The sequence below is a fragment of the Panthera onca genome, chromosome X, assembly GCF_046562875.1.
Source record: "Panthera onca isolate mPanOnc1 chromosome X, mPanOnc1 haplotype 2, whole genome shotgun sequence".
Taxonomy (NCBI): domain Eukaryota; kingdom Metazoa; phylum Chordata; class Mammalia; order Carnivora; family Felidae; genus Panthera; species Panthera onca.
Window position 1 is genome coordinate 13100214 of NC_138357.1, and position 24192 is coordinate 13124405.

General features: G+C 43.2%; 1 protein-coding gene across 13 annotated transcripts in view; it reads left to right on the top strand.

The window, feature by feature from the left end:
* ATP11C (ATPase phospholipid transporting 11C (ATP11C blood group)) overlaps positions 1–24192 on the top strand; it is a 171185-nt gene that overhangs the window by 93850 nt on the left and 53143 nt on the right. For all 13 annotated transcript variants that reach the window (XM_081794226.1, XM_081794229.1, XM_081794231.1 and 10 more), the window contains 9 exons: positions 9207–9335; positions 11388–11491; positions 13423–13473; positions 14416–14480; positions 14821–14902; positions 15817–15967; positions 16793–16990; positions 22432–22593; positions 23204–23355. In XM_081794226.1, the coding sequence (XP_081650352.1) occupies positions 9207–9335; positions 11388–11491; positions 13423–13473; positions 14416–14480; positions 14821–14902; positions 15817–15967; positions 16793–16990; positions 22432–22593; positions 23204–23355 (1094 nt within the window). The remainder of the gene's footprint in view (positions 1–9206; positions 9336–11387; positions 11492–13422; positions 13474–14415; positions 14481–14820; positions 14903–15816; positions 15968–16792; positions 16991–22431; positions 22594–23203; positions 23356–24192) is intronic.

Genomic DNA, 24192 nt, shown 5'->3' on the forward strand with positions numbered 1-24192 from the left:
TAACCTCTTTTTTTTTTTTTTTTTTTTTTTTCTTTTTTCCTTCCCCTCCCCCATGGGTTTCTGTTATGTTTCTCAGGATCCACATAAGAGTGAAACCATATGGTATCTGTCTTTCTCTGTATGGCTTATTTCACTTAGCATCACACTCTCCTACTGGATTTTATGGTAAAAGCATGTTTTGTAAGAAACTGCCAAGCTGTCCCCAAAGACGCTGTGCATGTTGCGTTCCCATCGGCAGTGAACGAGAGGTCCTGCTTGTCCGCATCCCGGCCAACGTTTGTCGTCAGTGTTTTGGATTTTGGCAGTTCTAATAGGTGTTTAGTGGCATCTCATTTTTGTTTGAATTTGCATTTCCCGAATGATGTATGGTGTTCAACATGTCTTAATGTGTCCATGCCCTCTCGATATCTTCTTTCGTGAGGTTGTCTACGCAGGTCTTCTGTCCACTGTTTTATGAAGTGATCATTTTCTTATTGTTGAGTTTTAAGGTTTTTTAAAAAATATTTTGGGGCTGTCTCGGTGGCCCAGGTGGTTAAGTGCTGACTGTTGGTTTCGGCTCAGGTCATGGTTTGTGAGTTCGAGCCTCGTGTTGGGCTCCACGCTGACAGTGTAGAGCCTGCTTGGGATTCTCCCTCTCTCCCTCTCTCTCTGTCCCTCCCCTGCTCGTGCTCGTGCTCTCTCTCTCTCTCTCTCCATAAATAAACTTCAAAAAAGAAAAAGAATACTCTATAGAAAAGTAAATAAAATACCCTGGATAATAGTCTTTTATCACATACGTCTTTTACAAATATTTTATCCCAATCTCAAAGTATTATTTATTTTTTATTTCATTCTGTTATTGTGATTTAAAAAGCACATAACATTAAGTTGACCTTCTTAAGCATTTTTTTGAAGTGTAATCTCCATTTTATTTTTTTTCCAGAGAACAGTTTTTCTTCAGTCCTCAAAGACTCAGCTCCTTACATGGGCTTTGGTGGAGGTCGTGGGGCAGCACCCACGGGTCTAGATCGGGGTGGGGGTGTTTGGGCCTTCGGAGCCTCACGAGAGCGATCCCGGACTACCTTGCCGTGAATGGCAGAGCTCACACAGTAATGTAGTTGGACGTAAAGCTTGAGAAGCACATAGGCCTTAAAGACCCTTGCTTCAGAAATGTCCCTGATGGCAACGGCCTCTACTGTGTTGCACATAACGAACTTCGTAATGGCGTTGTCCTTGGGCACGCAATGAGTGCAGCGGCTTGTGGCCCTTCGCAGCGTTACCGTAATTCCTTCCTTTCTTGGTCATCTCGGAAGCAAGGACCCAAGAGAGCCATCCTAACCATTTTCTTTTTTAAGATTTTATTTTTTTAAATAATCTCTACACCCAGCGTGGGGCTTGAACTCACAGCTCTAAGATCAAGAATCACATGTTCCCTTGACTGAGCCAGCTTAACCATTTTTAAGTGCACACTTGCAATAGTGTTAAGTATATTCACGTTGTTGTACAACAAACCTCTAGAATCTTTTCACCTTGTAACGCTAAAACTTTATAACCACTAAACACTACCCCCTGCCTCCACCCCTTGCTAAACACCTTTCTACTTTCTGTTTCTATGACTTCGACTACCTTAGAGAAAGACTTCCCGTGACTGAGTTCATACCGTATTTGTCCTTTTGGGACTGGCTTATTTGACTGGCATAATGTCTTCAAGGTTCATCCGTGTTGGAGCATATGACAGAAACCTGCCCCCCCCCCTTTTTTTAAATAACTGATAATCAATTTATTAAAAAGGTTGATTTAAGCATCTTCAATGGTGACTTGCACCTCAACTCCTGGTTCAATACTAAGACTACATAATATTCCATTTTGTGCATATATTATATTTTCTTCTTCTTTTTTTTTTTTAAATATTTATTTGTTTTAGAGAGAGAGAGAGAGAGACAGAGAGTGTGGGGAAGTGGCCAGAGAGAGAGAAAGAGAGAATCCCAAGCAGGGAGCCCATCGTGGGGCTCTGTCCCATGAACTGTGAGATCATGACCTGAGCTGAAATCAAGAGCCAGACCCTTAACCAACTGAGCCACCCAGGCGCCCCTGCATTTTCTTCCACCTCTTAGCTATGTGAATAATGCTAGGACAAACACAAGTGTACAAATACACTTGAGATCCTGCTTTGAATTATGTTCGATATATACCCAGAGCAAAATACCCAGAAGCAAAATGTCTTAATCATGTGGTAATTCTAGTTTTAATTTTTTGAGGAACCTGCGTTCTGTTTTCCATAACAGATGCATCATTTGACCTTTGCACTTAGAGCGTACAAGGGTTTCAGCGTCTCTGCCTCTCCGGCACTTGTTAATTTCTGTTCTTTTGATAGTGGCCATCCTAACGTGTGTGAAATCTCTCATTGTGGTTTCCATTTGTACTTCCCAAATGATTAGAGATGTGGAACACTCTTCATGTGCTTTTTGGCCACTTGTGTATCTTTTTTGGAGAAAGTCTATTCAAATCCTTTGCCCATTTTTTAACCAGGGTATTTGCATATTTGTTGTTGAGTTGTAGAAGTCCCTTATATTTTCTGGATGTTAGCTCTTTATCAGATACATGATTGCAAGTGTTTTCTCCCATTCCATAGGTTACCTTTTCCTTGTGTGATTGTTTCCTTTGGTGCAGTTTTTAAGTTTGACGTATTCCCATTTCTAACGTTGTATGTCCAAGAAAGCATTGCCAAACCCAGTGTCCTGAAGCTTTTTCCTGATGTTCTTGTAGGAGTCAAAGAAGTTTAGGTCTTACATTTAGGTCTGTGATTCATTTTGAATAATTGTTGTATATGGTGTAAGGTAAGAGTCAAACCTCATTGTTTTGCATGCAGGAACAGCATTTATTGGAGAGACTGTCCTTCCCTTGCATAGTCTTGGCACCCTCGTTGAAAATCACTTGGCCGTATGTGCAAAGGTTTATTTGTGGGCTCTCTCTTCATTGGTCCATATATTTGTCTTTACACCAGTACCGTACTGTCTTAATTATTGTTGCTTTGTAGTATGTTTTGAAATCTGGGATTGTGAGGACTCCCCAAGTTTGTTTTTCCTTTTCAACAGTGTTTTGCCTACTTGGGGTCCTTTGAGATTCCATATGATTTTAGGATTTTTTTTTCCATGTCTGCAAAAAAATGTCTTGGCATATTGATACGAATTCCATTGAGCCTGTCATTGCTTGAATAATGCAAGCATTTGAACAAGCTTAAATCTTCTAATTCATGAACATGAAATGTCTTTCCACTTATTTTTATTATCTCTGATTTCTTTTAGCAATGCTTTGTAGCTTTCCTTGCGCAGGCCTTTAACTCTTTGGTTAAATTTATTTCTAAATATCTTCTCTTTTTTTCTTAAATTTTTATTTAAATTCCAGTTAGTTAACATACAGTGACTATTTTATCTTTTTTGATGCTATTGAAAATGAGATTGCTTTCTTAATTTCCTTTTTGGATTGGTCATTGTTAGTGTATAGAAGTACAACTGATTTTGAGTGTTGGTTTTATATCCTGCAACTTTGCTGAATTCACTTACTAATTCTAACAGGTTTTTGTATGTGGAATCTAGGGGTTTTTACGTATAATATCATGCCATCTGCAAATCAGGATAATTTTACTGCTTTTCCAATTTTTTTGCCTTTATTTCTCTCTCTCTTCCCTCCCCCCCCCCCCTTTTTTTTCCGTCTAATTGCTCTGGCTGGAACTTCCAGTACAATGTAGAATCGTCATACTGAGAGTGGACATCCTTGCTTTGTTCCTGGTATTAGAGGAAAAGCTTTCACTCTTTCCTCACTGACTATGATGTTAGCTGTGGGCTTTTCATACATGGATTTTATTATGTCGAGGTCATTTTTTTCTCTTCTGTTTATTGAGTGTTTTTATCATGAAAGAGTGTTGAATTGTGCCAAATACTTTTTCTGCATCCATTGAAATGACCATATAGCTTTCGTCTGTTGTTGCTCTTGTATGTTACGTTACACTGATTGACTTTTGTATGTATCCTTTCATTCCCAAGGATAAACCCCATTTGGTCATGGTGTACGATCATTTTAATGTGCTGTTGGATTTGGTTTGGTAGAATTTTGTTCAGGATTTTGTCATCAGTATTCATTGAGGCTATTGGTGTGTATTTTCTCTGTCTTTTCCTGATAAAACGGTATCAGTAATTCTGGCCTTATAGAATAAGTTTGGGAGTGTTCCCTCTTTGATTCTTCAGAAGAATTTGAGAAGAATTGTTTTTATTACTTGTTTCAGTGTGTGACATAGAAAGGCCCCCCATCTTCCTCCTTTTGTTCCTCGGGCTTCTTTCTTTGCCTGGAGGCCGATCTCAGCCAGGTATAATCTTAATTAAATCAGTTTATGCTATTGTGTGAAATGCTATTTGATTCGGCCCTTTCTGGAATATTTGTGTGTGGCAAGAAATGCTTATAAAGCAAAAGTATCTAAATGTTTGATTGCTTGCCTGGGAGTGGGTAGACTATTGTCGAGTAAGAGAGTAACTTGGTGTGTACCCTCAGCGCAGTGGGAATTTTTTGAAGGGTTTTAAAGCCAGGAGTCACTTGCAAAAGAGGATAAGAGCCTGTATCAGGGTGATACTGGTAGAGATAACGATAATAAAAATAGTAGTTAACATTTATATATAATGTAAATATGCCAGGTGTTCCCTGTCACATTGTATCAACTGATTTAATGCTTACTTTAGGGGCGCCCGGGAGGCTTAGTCAGTTGAGTGTCCAGCTCTTGATTTCAGCCCAGGCCAACGATCTCACGATTCGTGGGATCAAGCCCCGCGTTAGGCTCTGCGCTGACAGAATGGAGCCTGCTTGCGATTCTCTCTCCCTCTCTGCCCCTCCCCTGCTCACATGCTCTTGCTTGCCCTCTGTTTAGAGATAAATAAACATTAAAAAAAAAATCCTTAACTTTATAACAGTCCTGTGAAGTAGGTACTTGTACTATTCCCTTTTACAAATGATTAAAACTGAGGCTCAGGGAGGTTAAGAAACTTGTCCATGATTAGTCAGTGGAAAACCTGGGATTTGAAACAAGTTTGGGTGTAGAGTCCATGCTTATAACCACAACTTTGTACCACCTGCCTTGTGATTAAGATAAATGGATCTATTTGGAATATATTTTGGAGGTAGAATCATCAGGACTTAGTGATGTATTGGATGCAGGGAGGGAGAAAAAGAGCAAAAAAGAATCAAGGTAGCCTTCTTGGTTTTGGCTTGACGAGATGGGTGAATTAAATTGAGCTATTTAAACCAAATGCCGGTGCCATTAAATAGATGGAGATTCGGGGAGAAGAATGGGTTTTGTGACAGATGTGGGAGTAGAGGGGAAATCAAGAATTCCATTTTAGCCGTGTTAATTTTGAGATACCTATTAGACATCCAGATGGAATTGTCCAGGCTGGAACGGAGACCTATTTGAGCTGTCAGTTGAGATTTGGAGTTCATCAACGTGTAGATGGTACATGAAGCCATGGGCCTAGATGGAATCTTAGAAGACAGATGAGAGCCTACAGACAGGACTTGAGGATTCCCAAGGTGAAAGGAGCTCACGGTTCTCTGTAAGGAAGAGTATGGGTGTTGGTGTTGGAAATACAGAAGCGTTTCTTCAGGTTCCCTGATTATTTCCCTCTTTGTATCCAGTCTGCTGACTGAGCCACCCAGGCGCCCCTTAATCATAGTTATTTTTATTTCTACATGCCTGTCTTATAATCCAACATCTCAACATTTCGGGAACTGGTCCTGTTGATTCCTTTCTCTCTTCGTGTTAGGTCATCTTTGTCTTGTGTTTTATGTGTCTTGTGTTTTTGTATTGAATTTTGGACCTCGTACGTAAACCAAAGCTAGAGACCCAGGTCAGTCGTATTTATGTTCTGAAGTGGGCACACCTCTTCCGTCTGCCCATCGGTGTGAAGGGTAAGCGAGTCTAGTGGGGACTTGAGCCGGCTTTGGTTTTTGCTGTATAGCTCTTGCTACTTTCATTCAGTACCTCGCTGGAAATTCCAGCTCCGGAAGTGCTGGATTGCCATTGCCCTGTGCTTTGTGTGGGGCCCGGGGTACCAGAGGGCCTTCGTCAGTGTTCCTGTTCCACCCTCCGCTTGCGGCAGGTCCTTAAGGCCCTGACACCCCGAGTGCCCGTCTGTGCCTTTTCTCCTCCCCCCGCGATAGACTGCTATTTCTTACTGTTATTCGTTGCGGCTCCTGGTGAGAACAGAATGATTTCTTCTTGGTTCTCCTGCTCCCGTATTCAGCAGGGCTTGGGCACCTTCGCCTCGGTACTGAATGCCTTGACGCCATCCTTCCATCCTTCCTCCAACGGCGGTTGAACTCTGCCTTTTATTAGCGCTAGGACCCCGGTATCAGCGGCTTTTCTGCCCCATCCCCAGCAGCAAATGGTGTCTGCTTCTTCCTCTCCTCTAGCAGCGGTCACGTTTCCTGAGACTGTGCCAGGGAAGGCTTCTTGCCTGTCCCCTAGACCTAGATGGCTTCTGCCTCCCGTGAGAGCAGGGTCCACGATTCTGGATGCTGGCATATTTTGCACCTGTCTCCGCACAGCCATCAGTCGCACCCTGTATGCCTGTACCAGTGAGGGAAGGCTCTTTTCGGCCTCCTGCCCTGGTGTTTTCTCAGGGGCACCCGATGGATGCCTGTAAAGAAGAAATGATGGGTGGTTATGATCCCGTCTTCTCTGTCAGGTTCGCAGAGATTTGAAACTGTCACGTTAGCTCCCATCAAGCCTTGAGGAATTGCTACAGAATCTGGTTGTTTTCTTCTGCTGCCCTTTTATGGCTGTCATCTCGTGCTCCTGTGCCTTGTGAATTGTGAAACAGTTCGTCTCTCCTGTCTCTCCTCACCAGGACTTTTCACCCTTTGAAATTCAGTTTACGTGGTTGCCTCGCAACCTCAGCTCTCTGATGAACTAAAAAGAAAAAAATCATACTTTTGCAGATGATCTGGCTTTTTCTGATATTTATCACAAGGGATGGTGATGTTCTCTTAATGCTTTTAACTAACGCTAAATGGAAGTAGAACCTGAGTTGAATGCTTCAGGGGACCGTGTTGTTCCTTTTCCTTAAAAGCCCCTTCCTCCTTCCCCCTTGCCTTCAGGGTAAGGCCTAGCCTCTGCCCAGCCCTCTGAGATCTGGCCTCTGACCATCTCACCAGCCTCAGCTTGCACTCCAGGTACAGGGACCTTTATAGTTCACATCTAAGCAAATCGTAAATGGCGTAGGGGCGCCTGGGTGGCTCAGCCGGTGAAGCGTCCGACTTCCACTCAGGTCATGATCTTCGGTTCGAGAGTTCGAGCCCCGCATCGGGCTCTGGGCTGACAGCTCGGAGCCTGGAGCCTGCTTCGGATACCGTGTCCTCCTCTCTCACCGCTCCACCCCTGCTTGTGCTCTGTCTCTGTGTTTCAAAAATGAATAAACGTTAAAAAAAAAATTTTTTTTTTTAATCATAAATGGCGTAGAAGAAATTGTGGCACGTCTTTATCAGTGCCTAAGAATCCTCTTCCATCCTTTAATACGTGTTTCCTTCTTCTCAGATGATTGAGGATTTTGTTTGTTGTTTCTCGTCTGTGCATTTAATCATAGATTGTAGTTTTATGTAAGCAACATAAGTGTTTATGTAAGGGAGGAAGGAAAGAGCCAACAAAATATTATTTACAAATTAGTTCAGTTATTGATGCTGTTTCTCTTGGCTACTAAGATTGGCAAGAAAATAAAATGGTTCCTGAATAGGTCTTGGAATCCTCATCTCTGTCTGCCAAATCGTGTAGCAAATAGAAGACAGGTGTGTCATTTATTCGGCATTTCACAACCAGTGCGTCCGGGTTGGTGTGCTAGGTATTGACACACACACACACACACGCGCGCGCGCGCGCGCGCCAAAGTGGGTGTGTTCTGCCACAAGCAGCTTCCTCCATTTACCTGAGGGGCTGTACCAAACTGACGCCTAACATTTTCTGTCTGTGCCACGGTACGGAAAAGGTTGGGAAGCACCGAACTTTCCATTCCTTCCATCCTTCCCCAACATCTTACGACTGTTCATAGGCTGGAGGTAAAGTAGTTGCAGGGTGTTCGCAAGAATCATCGGATGGTGAATATGTGCCAGGTACTTCGCTAACCGCTTTACCTGTGTCCTCACGTCACTCTCAGACCGATCCTGTGACGTGGTTGCAACCATCTAAGGCCCTTGCCCAAGCTCATAGGGAAGTGGCAGAGCCGAGATGTAACGTCAGGTTCAAAAGTCCTACCTTTTAGGGGCGCCTGGGGGGCTCAGTCAGTCACGCGTCCGACTCTTGGTTTCGGCTCAGGTCATGATGTCGCAGTTTGCGAGTTTGAGCCCCGCATCGGGTTCAGCACTAACAGTGTGGGACCTGCTTGGGATTCTCTCTCTTCTCCCTCTCTCCCTCTTTCTCTGCCCCTCCCCTGCTCCTCGTGCTCTTTCTCTCTCTCAAAATAAATAAACTGTAAAAAAAACAGTCCTACCTTTTAGCCATTATGATTTATTCCCTACATTATTAAATTCTCTGCAATAGAAATAGTTCATGATTTCTTCTCTCCTGGTTTTCCTTGAGCTTTGGGGACTTGCTGATAGGAAATGGTTTCTCATGGCTGTATTTAATGGATTGTTCTGGTAGCAAATGAATTATTGGAAAGCGACCTATTTGAAAATCATGTTTTTGTCCCATCGTCATGGGAAAAATAGATGCCTCTCTGATTAAGTTTTTCCGAGCACTGAAGAGGGAACTGGTGCCCCACAGTAACAGCTGTGAGCGCACAGAAGGCAAAAGCGTATTGAAATATGCACGATGCCCAGTGTCCGGGAAGTGCTCAAGTTGAGACATTTAGATTTTCTAGATTCCTTCATGAAGTGATGATACTCTGCGTCTTATTGAACAGCAGTGCCCAAAACATCAGAGGGCAAATGGGTCCCTGGGTACCAAAATTGTTTCTTTGACATTCAAGTTCAACAGTAAGGACATCTGGCTGCATCCTTAAGTCCTTGTGACCTTAAGGGGGATTCTGAATGTTGAACAGTAATGCTCTCTCATTATCTTTCACATGGCCTAGGACACAGACACTCTTCTAAGAGCAGGACAGGTCTCTTGCTACTGTTTTGGCTTCAGTTTGAGATCTAATGAATGCTTTGTTTGGAATTAAGAACATTTCTTTTTCTCCATATACTAGGTCGGTGATGTAGTAGAAGTCCAGGCAGATGAAACCTTCCCCTGTGATCTTATTCTTCTGTCATCCTGTACCAGTGATGGGACCTGCTACGTTACTACGGCCAGTCTTGACGGGGAATCCAATTGCAAGGTAATGGAAAGGAAACCTTGCCTAAACGGAGCTCAGGACAGTTCATCATCTAGCACTCCTTCCCACTGCCCTCCCCCCCCCCCCCAATCTTTTCTTTTTTTCTGTTTGTGTAAGTTTTGTATTCAAAGACCGCTTTTATAGAATCGTCTTTGAATTTCTAAGCAAATACACAGCTTGAGGGAAAAGGGTGGAGTTCAGTGAGGAAAATACACGCCCCAGATAAAAGCCACTACCTTTTTTGTAGCAGCACTGCTTGCATTTAATATTGACCTCTCCCATTCAGTGTTTTATTTGGGCTTTTTAAAATGAATGTCATCAGAGGCTTAAACTATGTAACTACAAAAATAACTTCATATACTCTAACCTTGGATCTATTTTTATTTTTAAAAGGAATGAATATTTTCTTTAAACAATGCTTACTCATGGCTTATAGAAACTCTAACTTGCAGTAATTTGATTGCTTTCTTTAAAAAAATACCTTAGGGTTTTGTTTGGCGAATGTCTGTTTTATTGCAACTAGGAAGGATTATAAATGTGTTAAAATAAGTTTGCTCAAACTGGAAGATCACTTACTTCCGTGGTACTTTCTGGCAGTCAGTTCTTGGCCGTTGTCCAGAGCTCCACAGGGCACGAAGATGCATCCTCTATATGCTGCCTTTACAGAAGGGCACTGATGTGCTCACCTCTGTGTGTACCCTTGAGGCCTCTCTCTGCTTGCTTATTCCATCTGGAGTCAAGAACCAGGGCTCAGTCAGTATGTGAAACAGGAACTGAAACGCCTGTTAGATGATGAATTCTGTACTTCAAGGGCACGGTGATGAACTCGTCCGTTGAAACCGTTCAAAAACAGTTGAATTTGAGGGAGGGAATGTCCAGATAAAAATCGAGAAATGTACCTAAAGATTCCCTAATAGGGGAAAAAGTTGCCTCGAGACAGAAAACTTTCTGCTCAAGTTGAGACATTTAGAGGGCTTTCTTCTTTCCGTTAAGTTGATCTGATCAAATCAGCTCAAAGTACACGGGTTTCAAAATCAGGTGACAGTTTTAAATAGAGCTCTAGCACTTCTGTCATATTCCCAGAAGACTGTGCGACAGCTTTCCCTTGTGCATAAGTGGTTGCAGTCTTTCGGTCTGTGTTAGCCCTCCTTTGATGATTTATAGATGGGCTTATTGGAGCCTGCCTGGAGTTCTGGGTAAATCAAGTGCATAGTATACACTAGTAGAATATTCTGTCTGGCTAGAGCAAGACGCATCATATCCCTGCTCCTCGTATAAAATGTAGCTTCTTTGAACATTTTCTTTCTTTCTTTTTTTTTTTTTTTTTAATGTTTATTTATTTTTTAGGGAGAGAGAGACAGTGAGAGCCAGGGAGGGGCAGAGAGCGGGGCGGGGGCACAGAATCCGAAACAGGCTCCAGGCTCTGAGCTGTCAGCACACAGCCCGATGGCGGGGCTCAAACTGACGAACCGTGAGATCATGACCTGAGCTGAAGTCGGAGGCTTCACCGACTGAGCCACCCAGGCACCCCTGAACGTTTTCAAGATCATTAATTATGCTATTTGTGTAATGTATCTATTAATGAATTTTTTCTTTCTTATTGGCAAAATGTCAGCCTTCTTATGACCAAAAGAGTTATTGATGTTCAACTCATATGTATATATTTATATCACTGTACTCTATGGTGAGCAAAGTAATAGATCTCAGGTCTATAACTAGGAGAAAAAAAAACAAACGGATTGCTGTTCTTCATTGGGTTTTCAGTTAAGGATATACATGCTACCCATGGAATTCTCCCTGGTGTCACTATCAGGAAAAGCTTTTCGTCTTTATTATCTTTTAAATCCCCTTGCAGCAGGGTTATCTTTCTAATTGTTTGTAACGTATTTGGAGAATAATACCATAAAATTTAGTTAGTGGGAAAGGTGCATCAATATTTGTATTATCCTGGCAAAGCCTCTTACGAAAACATCCTGTGTTCCTGGAATAAGGTGGGTATACGGTTCTGAAAAGAAGCACTTGTTTGTTTGTGCTTTTTCTTCTGCTTTCATCTAGACACATTATGCAGTGCGTGATACCATTGCGCTATGTACAGCCGAATCCATTGATACCCTCCGAGCAGCGATTGAATGTGAACAGCCTCAACCTGACCTCTACAAGTAAGGATCACCTGGTTTCACTTTACAGCTGTCGGCCGACTCTGCTTCCCTTTGCTGCCGGTGTTGCAAAGAAAACACCCGCCCCTTAACCAGCCTTCCTTCATTTATGTTTTTATGAGCCTTTCTTTCCTTCTGGCAGGGAAATGAATCAGACACTACCGGCCTGAGATACATCATTGTGGGCCCAGAGACCTTCCTTGGGATTTTTCTTTTATTTCTGGTACTTGTAAACATGACCATCTATCACATTTTAAGATTACGTTATCCCAGAAAGCTGATCTGTCAGATTCGTGCATTAATCAGAGTTAAGTAAAACAAAAACAGACCCCCGTTATGTGTCATTCAACATTACAGAGAGGAAGGGGACGTGGAGCCATGCGCTCTATCCATTTTTGTGACGATCACGATGAGCTGAGTATTGCAGATAGGGCTGTTTCTTGTCCTCAGTTAACAGCTAAGTTGCATCGTTTCCTCTCTTTTACTCTGCTTAGGCCTTCTGGAGCAGAGTTGCTGATTAACCGTCATTGTCCTCATGGGGGGACCAAATGGTTGGATGTGGCTTAACACCAATGCACAGTAGTGGAAAAACAAAGTATTCATCTTACTACAAGAACAGTGCCTTCCCTCCTTCCCATCATTCCTTCTTTCCTCTTTCCCTTCTTCTGTATCCACCTTGATAGTAGGAACCGGGACCACAAAACAAACCAGCTGTTCCCTGCCTTCAAGGAGCTCACGGTTTGCAAGGCAGATAAAATATTGAAGCTAAGCATACAGTACAGTGACGTAATAGAAGGGAGGAGAAGGTCCATGGAATCACAGGAAATGAAGTGACGACTTCTGCCTGTGTTAGAGAATAATACACATTTTTGCATGTTTATATGGCAACTCCTAAATTTTTCACTTACCCTAAATAGGAAGGAGAGTTTTAGGGCGGGGAAGATTTCTCTAGACCAGATCGAATTCCTTTGCTGTGTGACTTCAGAATGCCTGCCCTGGTACCACCCTAGTGGTCACCATTTCCATCGTAATTGCCTGTTTACTTGTTTCTCTTTTGTGCAAGGAACACGTCCTTCTTATTAGTGTCTCTCCAGCACCCGCCACGGCACTGGCACAAGTAACATGTGGCGAATGAATGAGCAGACCATCGTACTTTACATACATGGAATAATAGTTCAGTGTTCCTGAAAAAAATTACAACGCCAGTTACCAAATACTCGTAACTCTCTCGTGAAGGAGAGTTCGGCCTTTTTACCCCATTGTTGAGAAACGCAGGTTACCAGGCAGCCGTATTAAGTGATCAGATCGGGCTCAGTATTGGTCAGCCGAGAGACACAGGTTGGAAATTTCCAAGATGGTAACCAAATGTTTGCTGTCTGAGACTAACGCAAGTGCTTCTCAAAGGGTGATCTTGGGCCAGCAGCGGCCGCACCTGGGAACTTGTGGGAAGTGCAGATTCTCACCTGAATCATAAGCTTGGGGATGGGGCCCAGAAATCTACGGTTTAGTAAGCATTTCAGTGATTGTGATGTGTGTGCAAGTCAGACAGCTCCCGGACTGATGGTTTTCAGAGTTGCATTTTAGCACCAGAAACCTTGCTTCACATAAATCTAAAGTAGAGATCAATTATTTATATAACGTGTAAATGAGCAGAGGTGTCATGTGCATACACAATGCCAAGTAGATTGTGAAAATCGATTTAGAATCTTGGTTTGCATTCTTCTAATCTGTAATACTATTTTTAAAATTAGATGACAGTGTTATACACCTTGTTGGTTCCACATAACTTTTTTATGGTTATAGAATGGGTTTTTGTTGTTCATGCAGTCTTACCTCGTTTGTATTATTTGTATCTCGATCCCTTCCCGTTTTTGTGACGTATAGATTTTCATGTCGACAGAGAAGATACATTTGCCATTATGTTCTTTTCGCAGGTTTGTTGGGCGGATCAATATCTATAGTAATAGCCTTGAGGCGGTCGCCAGGTTAGTTTGTCGTTCCTTTGATCGGTCCTTTTTGGGTGGTGGTGGGTATATTTCTCTTGAAAGCCCATTAAAATAGCCAAATCCTTTTCTTTATAGAAAGGGACGTAAAGGTGACTAAAGCTGGATCAACTAGCCAGTGTCCCGGTAGTAGGTCTTAAGTAACGGGATTGGTAGGGTTGTGGTGGTGGGAGCTCTCCCAGTGTGTGTGGAAGGGGTGGTGTCGGAAGTGACCCTGAGGGCGTCCAAAATCTCAGAGCTCCAGGCACTTGGACTCAGCTCCCCAAATCTGTTCGGGGCTCTGTACGTTTTGTTCTTGGCTGTGCGGAACCATGCTTAAGGGAGAGTAACTGAGGGATGAGGGGGACAGTTCAAAAGCTGAGAGAATTACCCCGACTGAAATAAAACGGAAGGCTAATCATTTATAATGAAGCAATCTCTGTAAAAAGGGAGGTTTTCTTCCCCCTTCTATCCTCCACACCGCAACTTTCCCGCTTGGTCTTTATAGCCACGCCCACAAGGAATTTCCACGCCAGGTGCCCCGCGATGGCCCCAGAGGCGGGTTGGCTCTTCTATAAATATGTCCGTGTGTCTTTCCCACCTTGCCAGCTACTTTCCCGGTCTTTTCGTTTGTCACCTTTTCTTTCTCCCTCTTGCTGTCTCTGCCGCCTCATCCCTTTCTTCTCTCTCTCTGCGTCTCTCCACCTCTGTGTGTTGCTGGCTACATCTGTGCCGTGCTTCCGTCTGCGGGGGGCCGTCCCCTCGACGAGCTTCACACGGAAGGATCTTGAAGCTCATCCCGGGGAGGAAGCATAAGACATGAGCGCAAAGACACACTCTCAACCCCTCGGAGATAGATGTGTGTTAGGGCCAATCATGTCCCCAGGGTTGATGCTGATGGGTGTATCGGGCTGTTTGGATAAGCTGTGTTCATTTTTCATTTAGGTCTTTGGGACCAGAAAATCTCTTGTTGAAAGGAGCTACACTAAAAAACACCAAGAAGATATATGGTGAGCAATTTTTTAAGATCTGCTTATCAGAAGTATGCTTTGTCAAGCCCATGCCTAAATGGTGCATGTTAAAAATGAAATGTTGCGGATAACTGCCACTCAACCTACGCCCGTTTTTAGGGGCTGGGAACTTATAAGATGGTAAACTAACTTGAAGTATGAGAAATAAAGCGGGTAGAGTTAAAATTATATTATAAACGCCATGTCAGCTGGTGACTAGACTAAGGCTTAGAATCCTTCCTTTTATAGATGGAAAAAAATTGATAGCTCCCACTTGGTGGGGAGTTGGTTGGCAGTCGCACTGGCAACCTAGTTTTCATTATATTCTTTTATTCCTTAGGAGTTGCTGTTTACACTGGGATGGAAACCAAAATGGCTTTGAACTACCAAGGGAAATCTCAGAAACGTTCTGCTGTTGAAAAGTTAGTGCACACCGCAATTTCTTTGTAGTGATTGAACTGTGAAAGAGATACTTCTCAGTAATTCCAAACACCAACCATAACAAAAAAACAACATCCATTATAATAGCAGCTACCATACCGGGCGTACTGACCTGTGCTCAGTGATTTGTATGTCTGATTGAGTCTAATCCTCCGAGCAGCTCTACGGAGCAATTCCTATCAGCCTGTCTGCTTTGCAGATGAAGAAATGGGCTCCGAGATGATAAGTGACTTACCTAAGCAACGTTGAGTTGAAATATAGATGTATTCCGTTTTGCTGCTAGACAATTGGCTTGGGTTCCTCTACTGGCTGTACATGGGGAAGTTCAGCAACATAGAGAACGGTGTCCTGGTGACTACCGACGTGGTACTTGCTAGATCTTCAAGCCAGTTGCTACAGCATTGGACCTCACTGTGTCGTTGCCGTGGATACCCAGTACATCAGTGGCACCCTCTCCATAGCTCTACTTCCAGATTAAAAGAATCCGTCCTCGGTTTGAGGATTTCACATTTGCTCCCCCGCTCTCTACTGCCAACCCTTAGGATTTAGGGAAACGGAAACGACCTAGTCTTTCTATAAGGGTTGAGTAGGTGATGTGCATGCGTGTGTGCCTCCTGTCGCTATTGGATCCTGATCATAGGTGTGTTAAGCCAGTTAGCCACTGTATTTTGGGGGAGCAGTGGTGACCAACGAACAGGTCGGGGCTGGCCTTTCCACGTTACCACCTGAGAATAATGCTTCCACGGTGATAACCGAGGTTTGTACGTACCGGCTTGTGCTACGGTTACACACTGCACACGGGAGGAGCTTTAGGAAACGGAACAGTTACACGTACATGTGGTTGATATCGTCAAGAACGCTGTGGTTTCTAAATCCATCATCTCTTATTTTTCAGATCCATTAACGCCTTCCTGATTGTGTATTTATTCATCTTACTGGCCAAAGCTGCAGTGTGCACGACTCTAAAGTACGTTTGGCAAAGTACCCCATATAACGATGAACCTTGGTATAACCAAAAGACTCAGAAAGAGCGGGAGACTTTGAAGGTAACCTGTGTTATGCCGCAACTTTTAACTCTTGCTAGACGTTTTAACCCTAGCACTTTCTGACCAGGCCGCCGTTTATTGAAATGTTGCTCAGATAATGATACCTTTTGTTAGCTTCTGAGTTTTCTCCCCGTCGTCTGGCAGCCCTAAGCTATTAGATATTGAAGAAGTTTTATAGTTTTTTTTTAACTTTAGACATCTGTGCTTGTTTCTGGCTCTTTAGTTTAGAGTTTTAAACCGCTGAACAAGAAATCCCTGGCTTGTGATAATGGTAGGAACATAATCGACACATACATAGAAACTTTGATCCTACATTCTTATTGGGGGGAGGGCAGAGAATTTAAGGAAGTGAAAAAACATGAAGTCAAAAGGGACACTTACTGAAAAATAATGATAAAATTGAGGGTGTTTTCAAATTTTTATTTAAGTTTATTGATTTATTTATTTGGAGAGAGAGAACGAGCATGGGAGGGGCAGAGAGAATGGGAGAGAGAGGATCCCAAGCAGGCGCCACACTGTCAGCACAGAGAGCCCAACGTGGGGCTCGAACTCCCGAACCATGAGACCATGACCTGAGCTGAAACCAAGAGTCAGACGCTTAACTGAGCGAGCCACCCAGGCGCCCCAAAATTGGGGGTATTCTTAAATGTTGATTTTACATGCTGTGATAAGAATTTTGGCCACTGACCTAGTATTGGTAGGAAGTTTTTTTTTTTATAGCAAGAGCAGTGCTTTCAGCATTGAAATAAAAAGAAAGCTGGTTGTCTCGTACTTGTCTGATGGAACCGTGTGTCTAATCAGCATGAACTATTTCCTTTGTTTTAGGTTTTGAAAATGTTCACTGACTTCCTGTCATTCATGGTTCTATTCAACTTCATCATTCCTGTCTCCATGTATGTCACAGTAGAAATGCAGAAATTCTTGGGCTCTTTCTTCATTTCATGGGATAAGGATTTCTATGATGAAGAAATTAATGAAGGAGCCCTGGTCAACACATCAGACCTTAATGAAGAACTTGGGCAGGTTAGAACGTGTTTGTACTTACAAGAAGTTAACATATTGAAAATATCTTTTCTTAGACCCTCGATCACCAATCACCAATGTACGTGACCCTTTCACATTTGGAAATGTGATTCAAATATTCCTTTATACGGGCATATCATGAAGGCAAACACTGTTTTCGTGGCTATAACGTTATTTTGTTGGCATTTTTGAGGAGTATCCCGGTTTATATGTTAAATTTGAATGTTAGAGAAATTTGCCTATCACTTCTCCTGGTGATGTGGTTAGAGTATGGGTTATTGCTTTGGAACAGACAGTAGTCCCCGGCTGTTGTCATTTGGGGATAGACTCTAGGGTAGTAAACGAAGCTATTTTGCAAATGCATTTTGTTCCATAAACAGAATTGACCGGTGTTGTCCTGCTGACATTTGCTCGGTGTGTTTCTGATCAGACGAATACATGCCTAGCAAGCAGGCTTGTTTATTCCAGTGCAAGAATTTAAGTGGAGGCAAAATGTGAGGGCACGCACTCCTCAAAATGCTTTTTGCTTCATATACCAGTGCAGCCCAGGCCGTGGCCTCATTCGTTCTCCAAGCCGGTGCAGGCTAGCTGTCATTCTTCAAAGGATGACTTCTTAGGTGCTTCTCTTATCAATATTGAGAAAGTTTTTCCCTTTGTCTGAATTTACCGTGCGCCGTGTAATGATCTTCACAGGCTGTGGGATTTTTTTTGGCTTTCATTTCATTCTCATGATATTTAGAATGTCAAGGCTGCGGAAATGTCATTTCTGTGACTGCGTGATGCAAATTCAGTGCGTGGAGCCACGCGGCTGGAACCGGGCCTCACTCTGGTTTTAAATGGTGCCGACTTACATCTGCACCTCAAAACTCTCTTCCTGAATTTAGTCCCCCCTCTGCCTCTGCCCTTTCTGTCCTTTAGCCAGCCTCTGCCTAAACCCAAGGACGGTCTTAACAACTACAGTCCCAAGGGTGAAAGGACACTCCAGATAACATCTTGTTGAGACCTGACTGCACGGCTCCAGAACCCCCGACTGTGGGACGTGCGTCCCACAGAGATACTGAGTCACCAAGGAGAGAACCAGAAACGAATGAACAAATGCTTTTCCCTTAGATATTGTTCCCGAAAGACTCTTTTGAAGGTGACTTCAGCTGCCACGGCTGACCTTACTTAACCTTTTTAAACCAGAAGTTTTCATCCCGGGAACAGAGCTGTCTGAATAGAACTACTTTAGTCCCAATAAAAAGCATCACTCCACGGCAGCATTGCATGCAAAAAAAAAAAAAAACAAAATGAGTGATAAGCCACCTCTGGTGAACTTGCCGGGACAGGTGCTTTAGTTGAGCAGATCTGCCTATTCCAGATCCAGGACCTGGACGTGGGGATTAACCTCCCTAAGGATGAACATGGCGATAGCCCCAGGGTACTGCGAACAGAACAGCCACCATTCTGCGTGTGACTCCCCAAGCGCGCCAGGGACAGGCAGGGTGTCCAGGCCGGGTCCGCCAAATGGGACTCTTCCTCTTTCTTTCAGATCTCCACCTCAGCAGATCCACATTGCCTGTGGGAATGTAATCTTGTTCCTATCATTCAGGCCGTAGTCACGCTGCAGAGAGTCAAGTAGAGCTTTGGGTAACGATCTGGTAAATTTGATCAGTGAAAAGAAACCACAGTTTTCATTTCGGCCACCATGTTGTTCCCCCACCCAAACCTGCCTTTCTCGATATGATGGTCCTTTAGTCAAATCACTAAGTTAATAGCCAGATCACTACTTCCATTTATACGGTGTAACAACAACTTGCCTTCATTACCAGCCTAGCTGTGTGGAAACTACCTGAATGAAAATGCAAAGAAGTCTTGAAATCGTTTCCCAGGCCATTTAGCCTTCAGTGGACCAGTACGCACAAAATTAAGTGTAACCCGTTTCCTCTTTGGTGAGTCATAATTTCAGATCCGTAGGACTTAATGTTACAAAAAAGCAGTGCCCGCTAGTTCCCATCGATACCATTGCAGACCCTTGCTTCACACTCTTTAAAAATGACCCACGTTGATGTTTTACAAATAGCCCCTTCAGGTCTTCCAGCTGTGCCGAATGGCGTGTCTGCGTAGACACTCTGATTCCGGTAATTCCACCCAGTTGTTAGCTATTGAACGTCCACTGCATATCAAGAATATGTTGCTGGTACTGAGGTCGCTGTCACAGAGTAAACAAGGAACCCTTGAGTTGTTCACCATCTAGTTAGGGAAACACACGTATCATACTTAACTACAGCGATGTGATAAGTGATCAGAACAACAAGGCCTCCGGGATGATGGAAAGAGTCAGGTGCTGTGCGATTTGGGTCAGGTCAGCAGCAGCGACGATCAGCATCTTCATAACACCTTACAGTTTACAAGCATTTATCATCGTACTTTATTTTCCCGTCTTTTTTTTTTTTTTTTTTTAAGTTCATTTATTTTGAGAGAGCGAGCACGAGCACAGGAGGGGCAGAGAGAGAGGGGGAGCGAATCCCAAGCAGGCTTTGCGCTGTGGGCGCAGAGCCCGACGCGGGGCTCGATCCCACAAAGCAGGAGATCGTGACCTGAGCTGAAATCAACAGTGGGACACTTGACCAACTGAGCCACCCAGCCGCCCCTATTTTCTTAACTTTACAGGCTTGTGCAGCAGGCTGGGTTATTTAAGGTTAATATTTAAACCTCACAGGGATGAAGGGTTTTTTCCAAGGTCACGAAGTTCGTAGGGGTGGAGCCATTAGGTTGAACAATAATGAAAATTTGTTTACCTACAAAATAGATGTTTCAACGTGTTCACGAACCTTTAGCTCAGGGCCTTTTCTACCCCAGAACAGCTGTCTCACTTCAGGCTTCGCATCCATAAAATGGTGGGTTGGACTAGAAAGGAGGAGACTGTTGAAGTCAGGCAAGCAGTAGGCTCTCTGGCTCATGAAACGTGATAATACTTTTGGGGCGCCCGGGTGGCTCAACCGGTTGAGCGTCCGACTTCGGCTCAGGTCATGATCTTGCGGTTCGCGGGTTCGAGCCCCGCGTCGGGCTCTGAGCTGACACCTCGGAGCCTGGAGCCTGCTTCGGATTCTGTGGCTCCCTCTCTCTCTGCCCCTCCCCAACTTGTTCTCTCTCTCTCAAAAATAAATACATAAACATTAAAAAAACTAGATAACGAAATGTGAGAATATTAGTAACAGCTGATCCTGTCCTCCCCCCTTTCCTGAGTATAGGGTACGTAATAAGTAGAGCAGTGGTTCTCAAAGCAGAATCCCTGGACCAGCAGCATCAGCGTCACCTAGGAACTTACTAGAAATGCGCATTCCTGGGGGCACCTGGGTGGCTCAGTGTGTTAAGCATCCAGACTTGATTTTGGCTCAGGCAATGATCTCACGGTTTGTGAGCTCGAGCCCCGCATAGGGCTTTGTGCTGGCGATACCGAACCTACTTGGGATTTTCTCTCCCTCCCTCCCTCCCTCTCTCTCCCTTTCTCTCAAAATAAAGAAATAAACTTGGAAAAAAAAAAAAAAAAAAGAATTCATATTACCTAGCCTTGCCTCAGAACTGCTGAATCAGAAACCGGGGAATAGAGACCAACACTCCCGAGTTTTAACAAGCCCTGTAAGTGAGTGTGATAGGTGGTACTATTTGATAATTATTATATTAGGGTGTCGTTTGTTGGCCTGTACCTGTGAGATTAATTGTATACAGATCCGTGCTGCACAAAATGTTATATTGTAGGGAAACAATTACATTCTCTCTATATATATTCTTTTAAGTTTATTTATTTATTTTGAGAGAGGGAGAAACAGAGCCTACGAACAAGGAAGGGGCAGAGAGAGAGAATCCCAAGCAGGCTCTGCGCTGTCAGCCCAGAACCTGTTGTGGGGCTCAAACCCATGAACAGTGAGATGACCTGAGCCAAAGTCAGACACTTAACCAACTGAGCCACCCAGGTTCCCCTGCATTGCAGTTTTTTTTTTTTTTTTTTTTTAACATTTTCTGCACTATAGATTTTTCTAAAGGTTTTTTTTTTTTTTAAGTTTATTCATTCTGAGAGAGAGAGAGAGAGAGAGAGCAGGACAGGGGCAAAAAGAGAGGGAGACAGAGAATCCCAGGCAGGCTCCAAGCCATCAGCACAGAGCCCGATGTGGGGTTCGAACCCAGGAGCGGTGAGACCACAACCCGAGCCAAAGTCTGACGCTTAACTGCCTGAGCCACCCAGGCACCCCTGCACTATATATTTTTGAAACCACCACCTCTGACACTCTTAAAAGATTTCTAAATGGGTTAATGCCCATCCACGTGCAATAACCCAGGACAACCTTCAGGGGAATACGAAGGGAAATAATTCAGATCAGGAAAAAAGCCCCAAGGAATTTTCTTTTAACTGGAAAAATCTAGATGATACAGGAATAATACCACTTGGATTAATTTAAAGAGAGAATTCAAACTTGGCTGGCTAACAGAGCAAAAAAAAAAAAAAAAAAAAAAAGGAAGATTGGAATGCTATATTTGTGCCAGTGCTGCTGCCGTGAAAGGCTTTGAAAAATAATTAGAAAGCAACTACTGCTGGAGTTCGTCTCTTTCTCCCTTACATAATGAAAACCTTAATCTTGTGCTTATGCTTGGTCCTGTCAGCCCATCATTTTAACTATTTAAGCATAAATTGCCAAAAAGGAGGATAAAATTGTGGGTTTCCAAAAAGCCAGATGTTATAAATAGAAGAGATAAAAATTGAGATAAAATGGAAGTGCTCAAAACGGTTTATTTTGCCCGGAAAGTTTATTTCCTGGCTTATTTTTTTCCCCATTATTTATGAAAGTATGCTAATACTTTTTTTGCTTATATTCTACTTTAACCTAGTATTATAAACTCCACTGTTTTTTTTTTAACTTAGAAAATGTGTTCAGTAGTATCTAAAAATATTCATGGTGTGTGGAAAGAAATTTCATTTATGCTTTTGAACATTATAGACTTACTATGTCTCCTCATTAACTCTTAACATTATTATTTTCCCTGACCGTCTATATTGTCTGACTCAATATGCATTGTGTAACAGTGCATTTTACTTCAATCCAGTATATTCATAGTAAATTTTCCTTTTCAAGGAAAAGTTTTGTTACATCCTAATTAATTTAGGTTCCTCTCAAGTATTGTGTGTGCGCGCGCACGCGCGTGTGTGTGTGTGTGTAATAAGTGATCGGTATATTCTTATTTCTACCTTGGACATGTGATACTGTTTCAGTGTCTTTAAAAGTACTTGTTCATTTCCCACTCTTTTCATACTGCCGCTTTTGTAAATTACCTGACATTTGACCAGAAGTCTTATAAAAACGTGCTTTGCTATGGATATGAAAACAGGCCTGCCTGAGAGCTTCACTCAAAACTAATCCCACTGAAGAAGGTAAAACTGCCTATGTGTGTGTCCTTGTCTTTAGGTGGATTATATATTTACAGACAAGACTGGAACGCTCACGGAAAATAGCATGGAATTCATCGAGTGCTGCATAGACGGCCACAAGTATAAAGGCGTAGCTCCGGAGACTGATGGACTCTCTCAAACTGACGGGCCCTTAACGTATTTTGACAAAGCGGATAAGGTGGCGTTCTCTGCGTTGTCACTTTAGCGTGCAAAGTCAATCTAAGTGTTGTTTTGTTGTTTTGACTGCAACTTTCTTGTGTCACTAACGCCCCCGGAAGTTGCAAGCCAGGAGCATTTATAAACAGAATTGTGAAAAATGGCAGTTGGGGAGAAGTTTCCCTTGTCCGTCTGTCCGGGCAGAATCCTTTGTGCTTTGTCTTTAAAAATATGAGCTGCTCCAAGGATAATGTCTTGTCAAATCATTCAAGTCCCAGGAGCGTCGAGACATTAAATGAACCCAAGTCTCCCTGCACCTGAGTTGTTGCCAGATTGTGAATTCGATGCCGAATGAGCTCTTTGAGGCCATAAAGAATCTGCCGATTTAGCATTAGGTGGCACGGTGGTAGCCTGAAGGAGTTAACGCAGCCCCAGGGGTATTTTCCTTGAGAACCGGGGATGCTGTTAGGTACGAGGGAGGACAGCCAGCTCATTTGAGTATTAGAGATTTAGAGCTTTCAGTTTGCTGGAGGTGGTAACATTTTCTCACGTCGGTACCTTTTCTCTGTTCACCGACTACCAAGTGATCCAAGGGAAGATCATAGAGTCGTTTTTCTGTTCCTGATCCACAGAACCGAGAAGAGCTCTTTCTGCGTGCCTTGTGTTTATGTCATACTGTAGAAGTTAAAGCAAGTGATGCTGTGGATGGGCCTCCCGAATCAGCGGAATTGACGTATATGTCCTCTTCGCCAGATGAAATCGCTTTGGTGAAAGGAGCAAAAAAGTAAGCGTTTCTGTTAGCTAGACCTAGACCAGTAAGTTCTAGAGATCGAGAGATCTGCTGCCCAGCACTGTACGTGTGGCTGACGTACACACGTACTCCGCACTTCAGAATCTGTTAAGAGGGGAGGTCCGCTAAGGGTCGTGGACCACAGACAACACAACACCAGTGGTCACAAGGCGATTTTGAGACGTGTCGGATATGCCTCTTAGCCTGCTTGTGGCGATGATACTGTGGCTATTTTCGTGCGTTCGGACTTCTCAGGTTGCACGCGTTAAGTATGTATTGTGCTTTGCGTATCGGTCAGACCTCAGTAAAGCTGGTTTAAAAACCCCGAGATAAGTTGTAGAGAGATACATTAGCATTTTTGAAGACCAAAAAAAAAAAAAGAGTAAGCACTTCTTGTACTGCTCCGGAGAAAGTGAAATCACAGGAGGACCAGAGTGGTTTTTCCTGTTTGCTTCAATAACCTTATCTTATAAATATTCTTTACCAAAAACCCGAACTGCTTTATCTGAACGTGTGTGAAAAATTCCCCAAACCTAGCCAATTAAGACCAGAAAGGAAATAGCGATGCCTAGCTGTAACTTCCATTACTATTTATGCATGCCGGCCAGAAGTCCAAATGTTCATATTATATTCTGCGAATTACATAACAGTGGCCACTTTCTGTACCACACATGTTATTTCTGAAGTGTTCGCAGCAATTTTGACGTCACTCTGTAACTGACAGCCCCGTTTTACCCTTGAGGCCTGAGATCATTAAGTGGTTAAAAGGTCACCCGATGTGTTAGCTACAGAACTAGAATTACAAATTGCCTCTTCCTTTGGTTACAATTC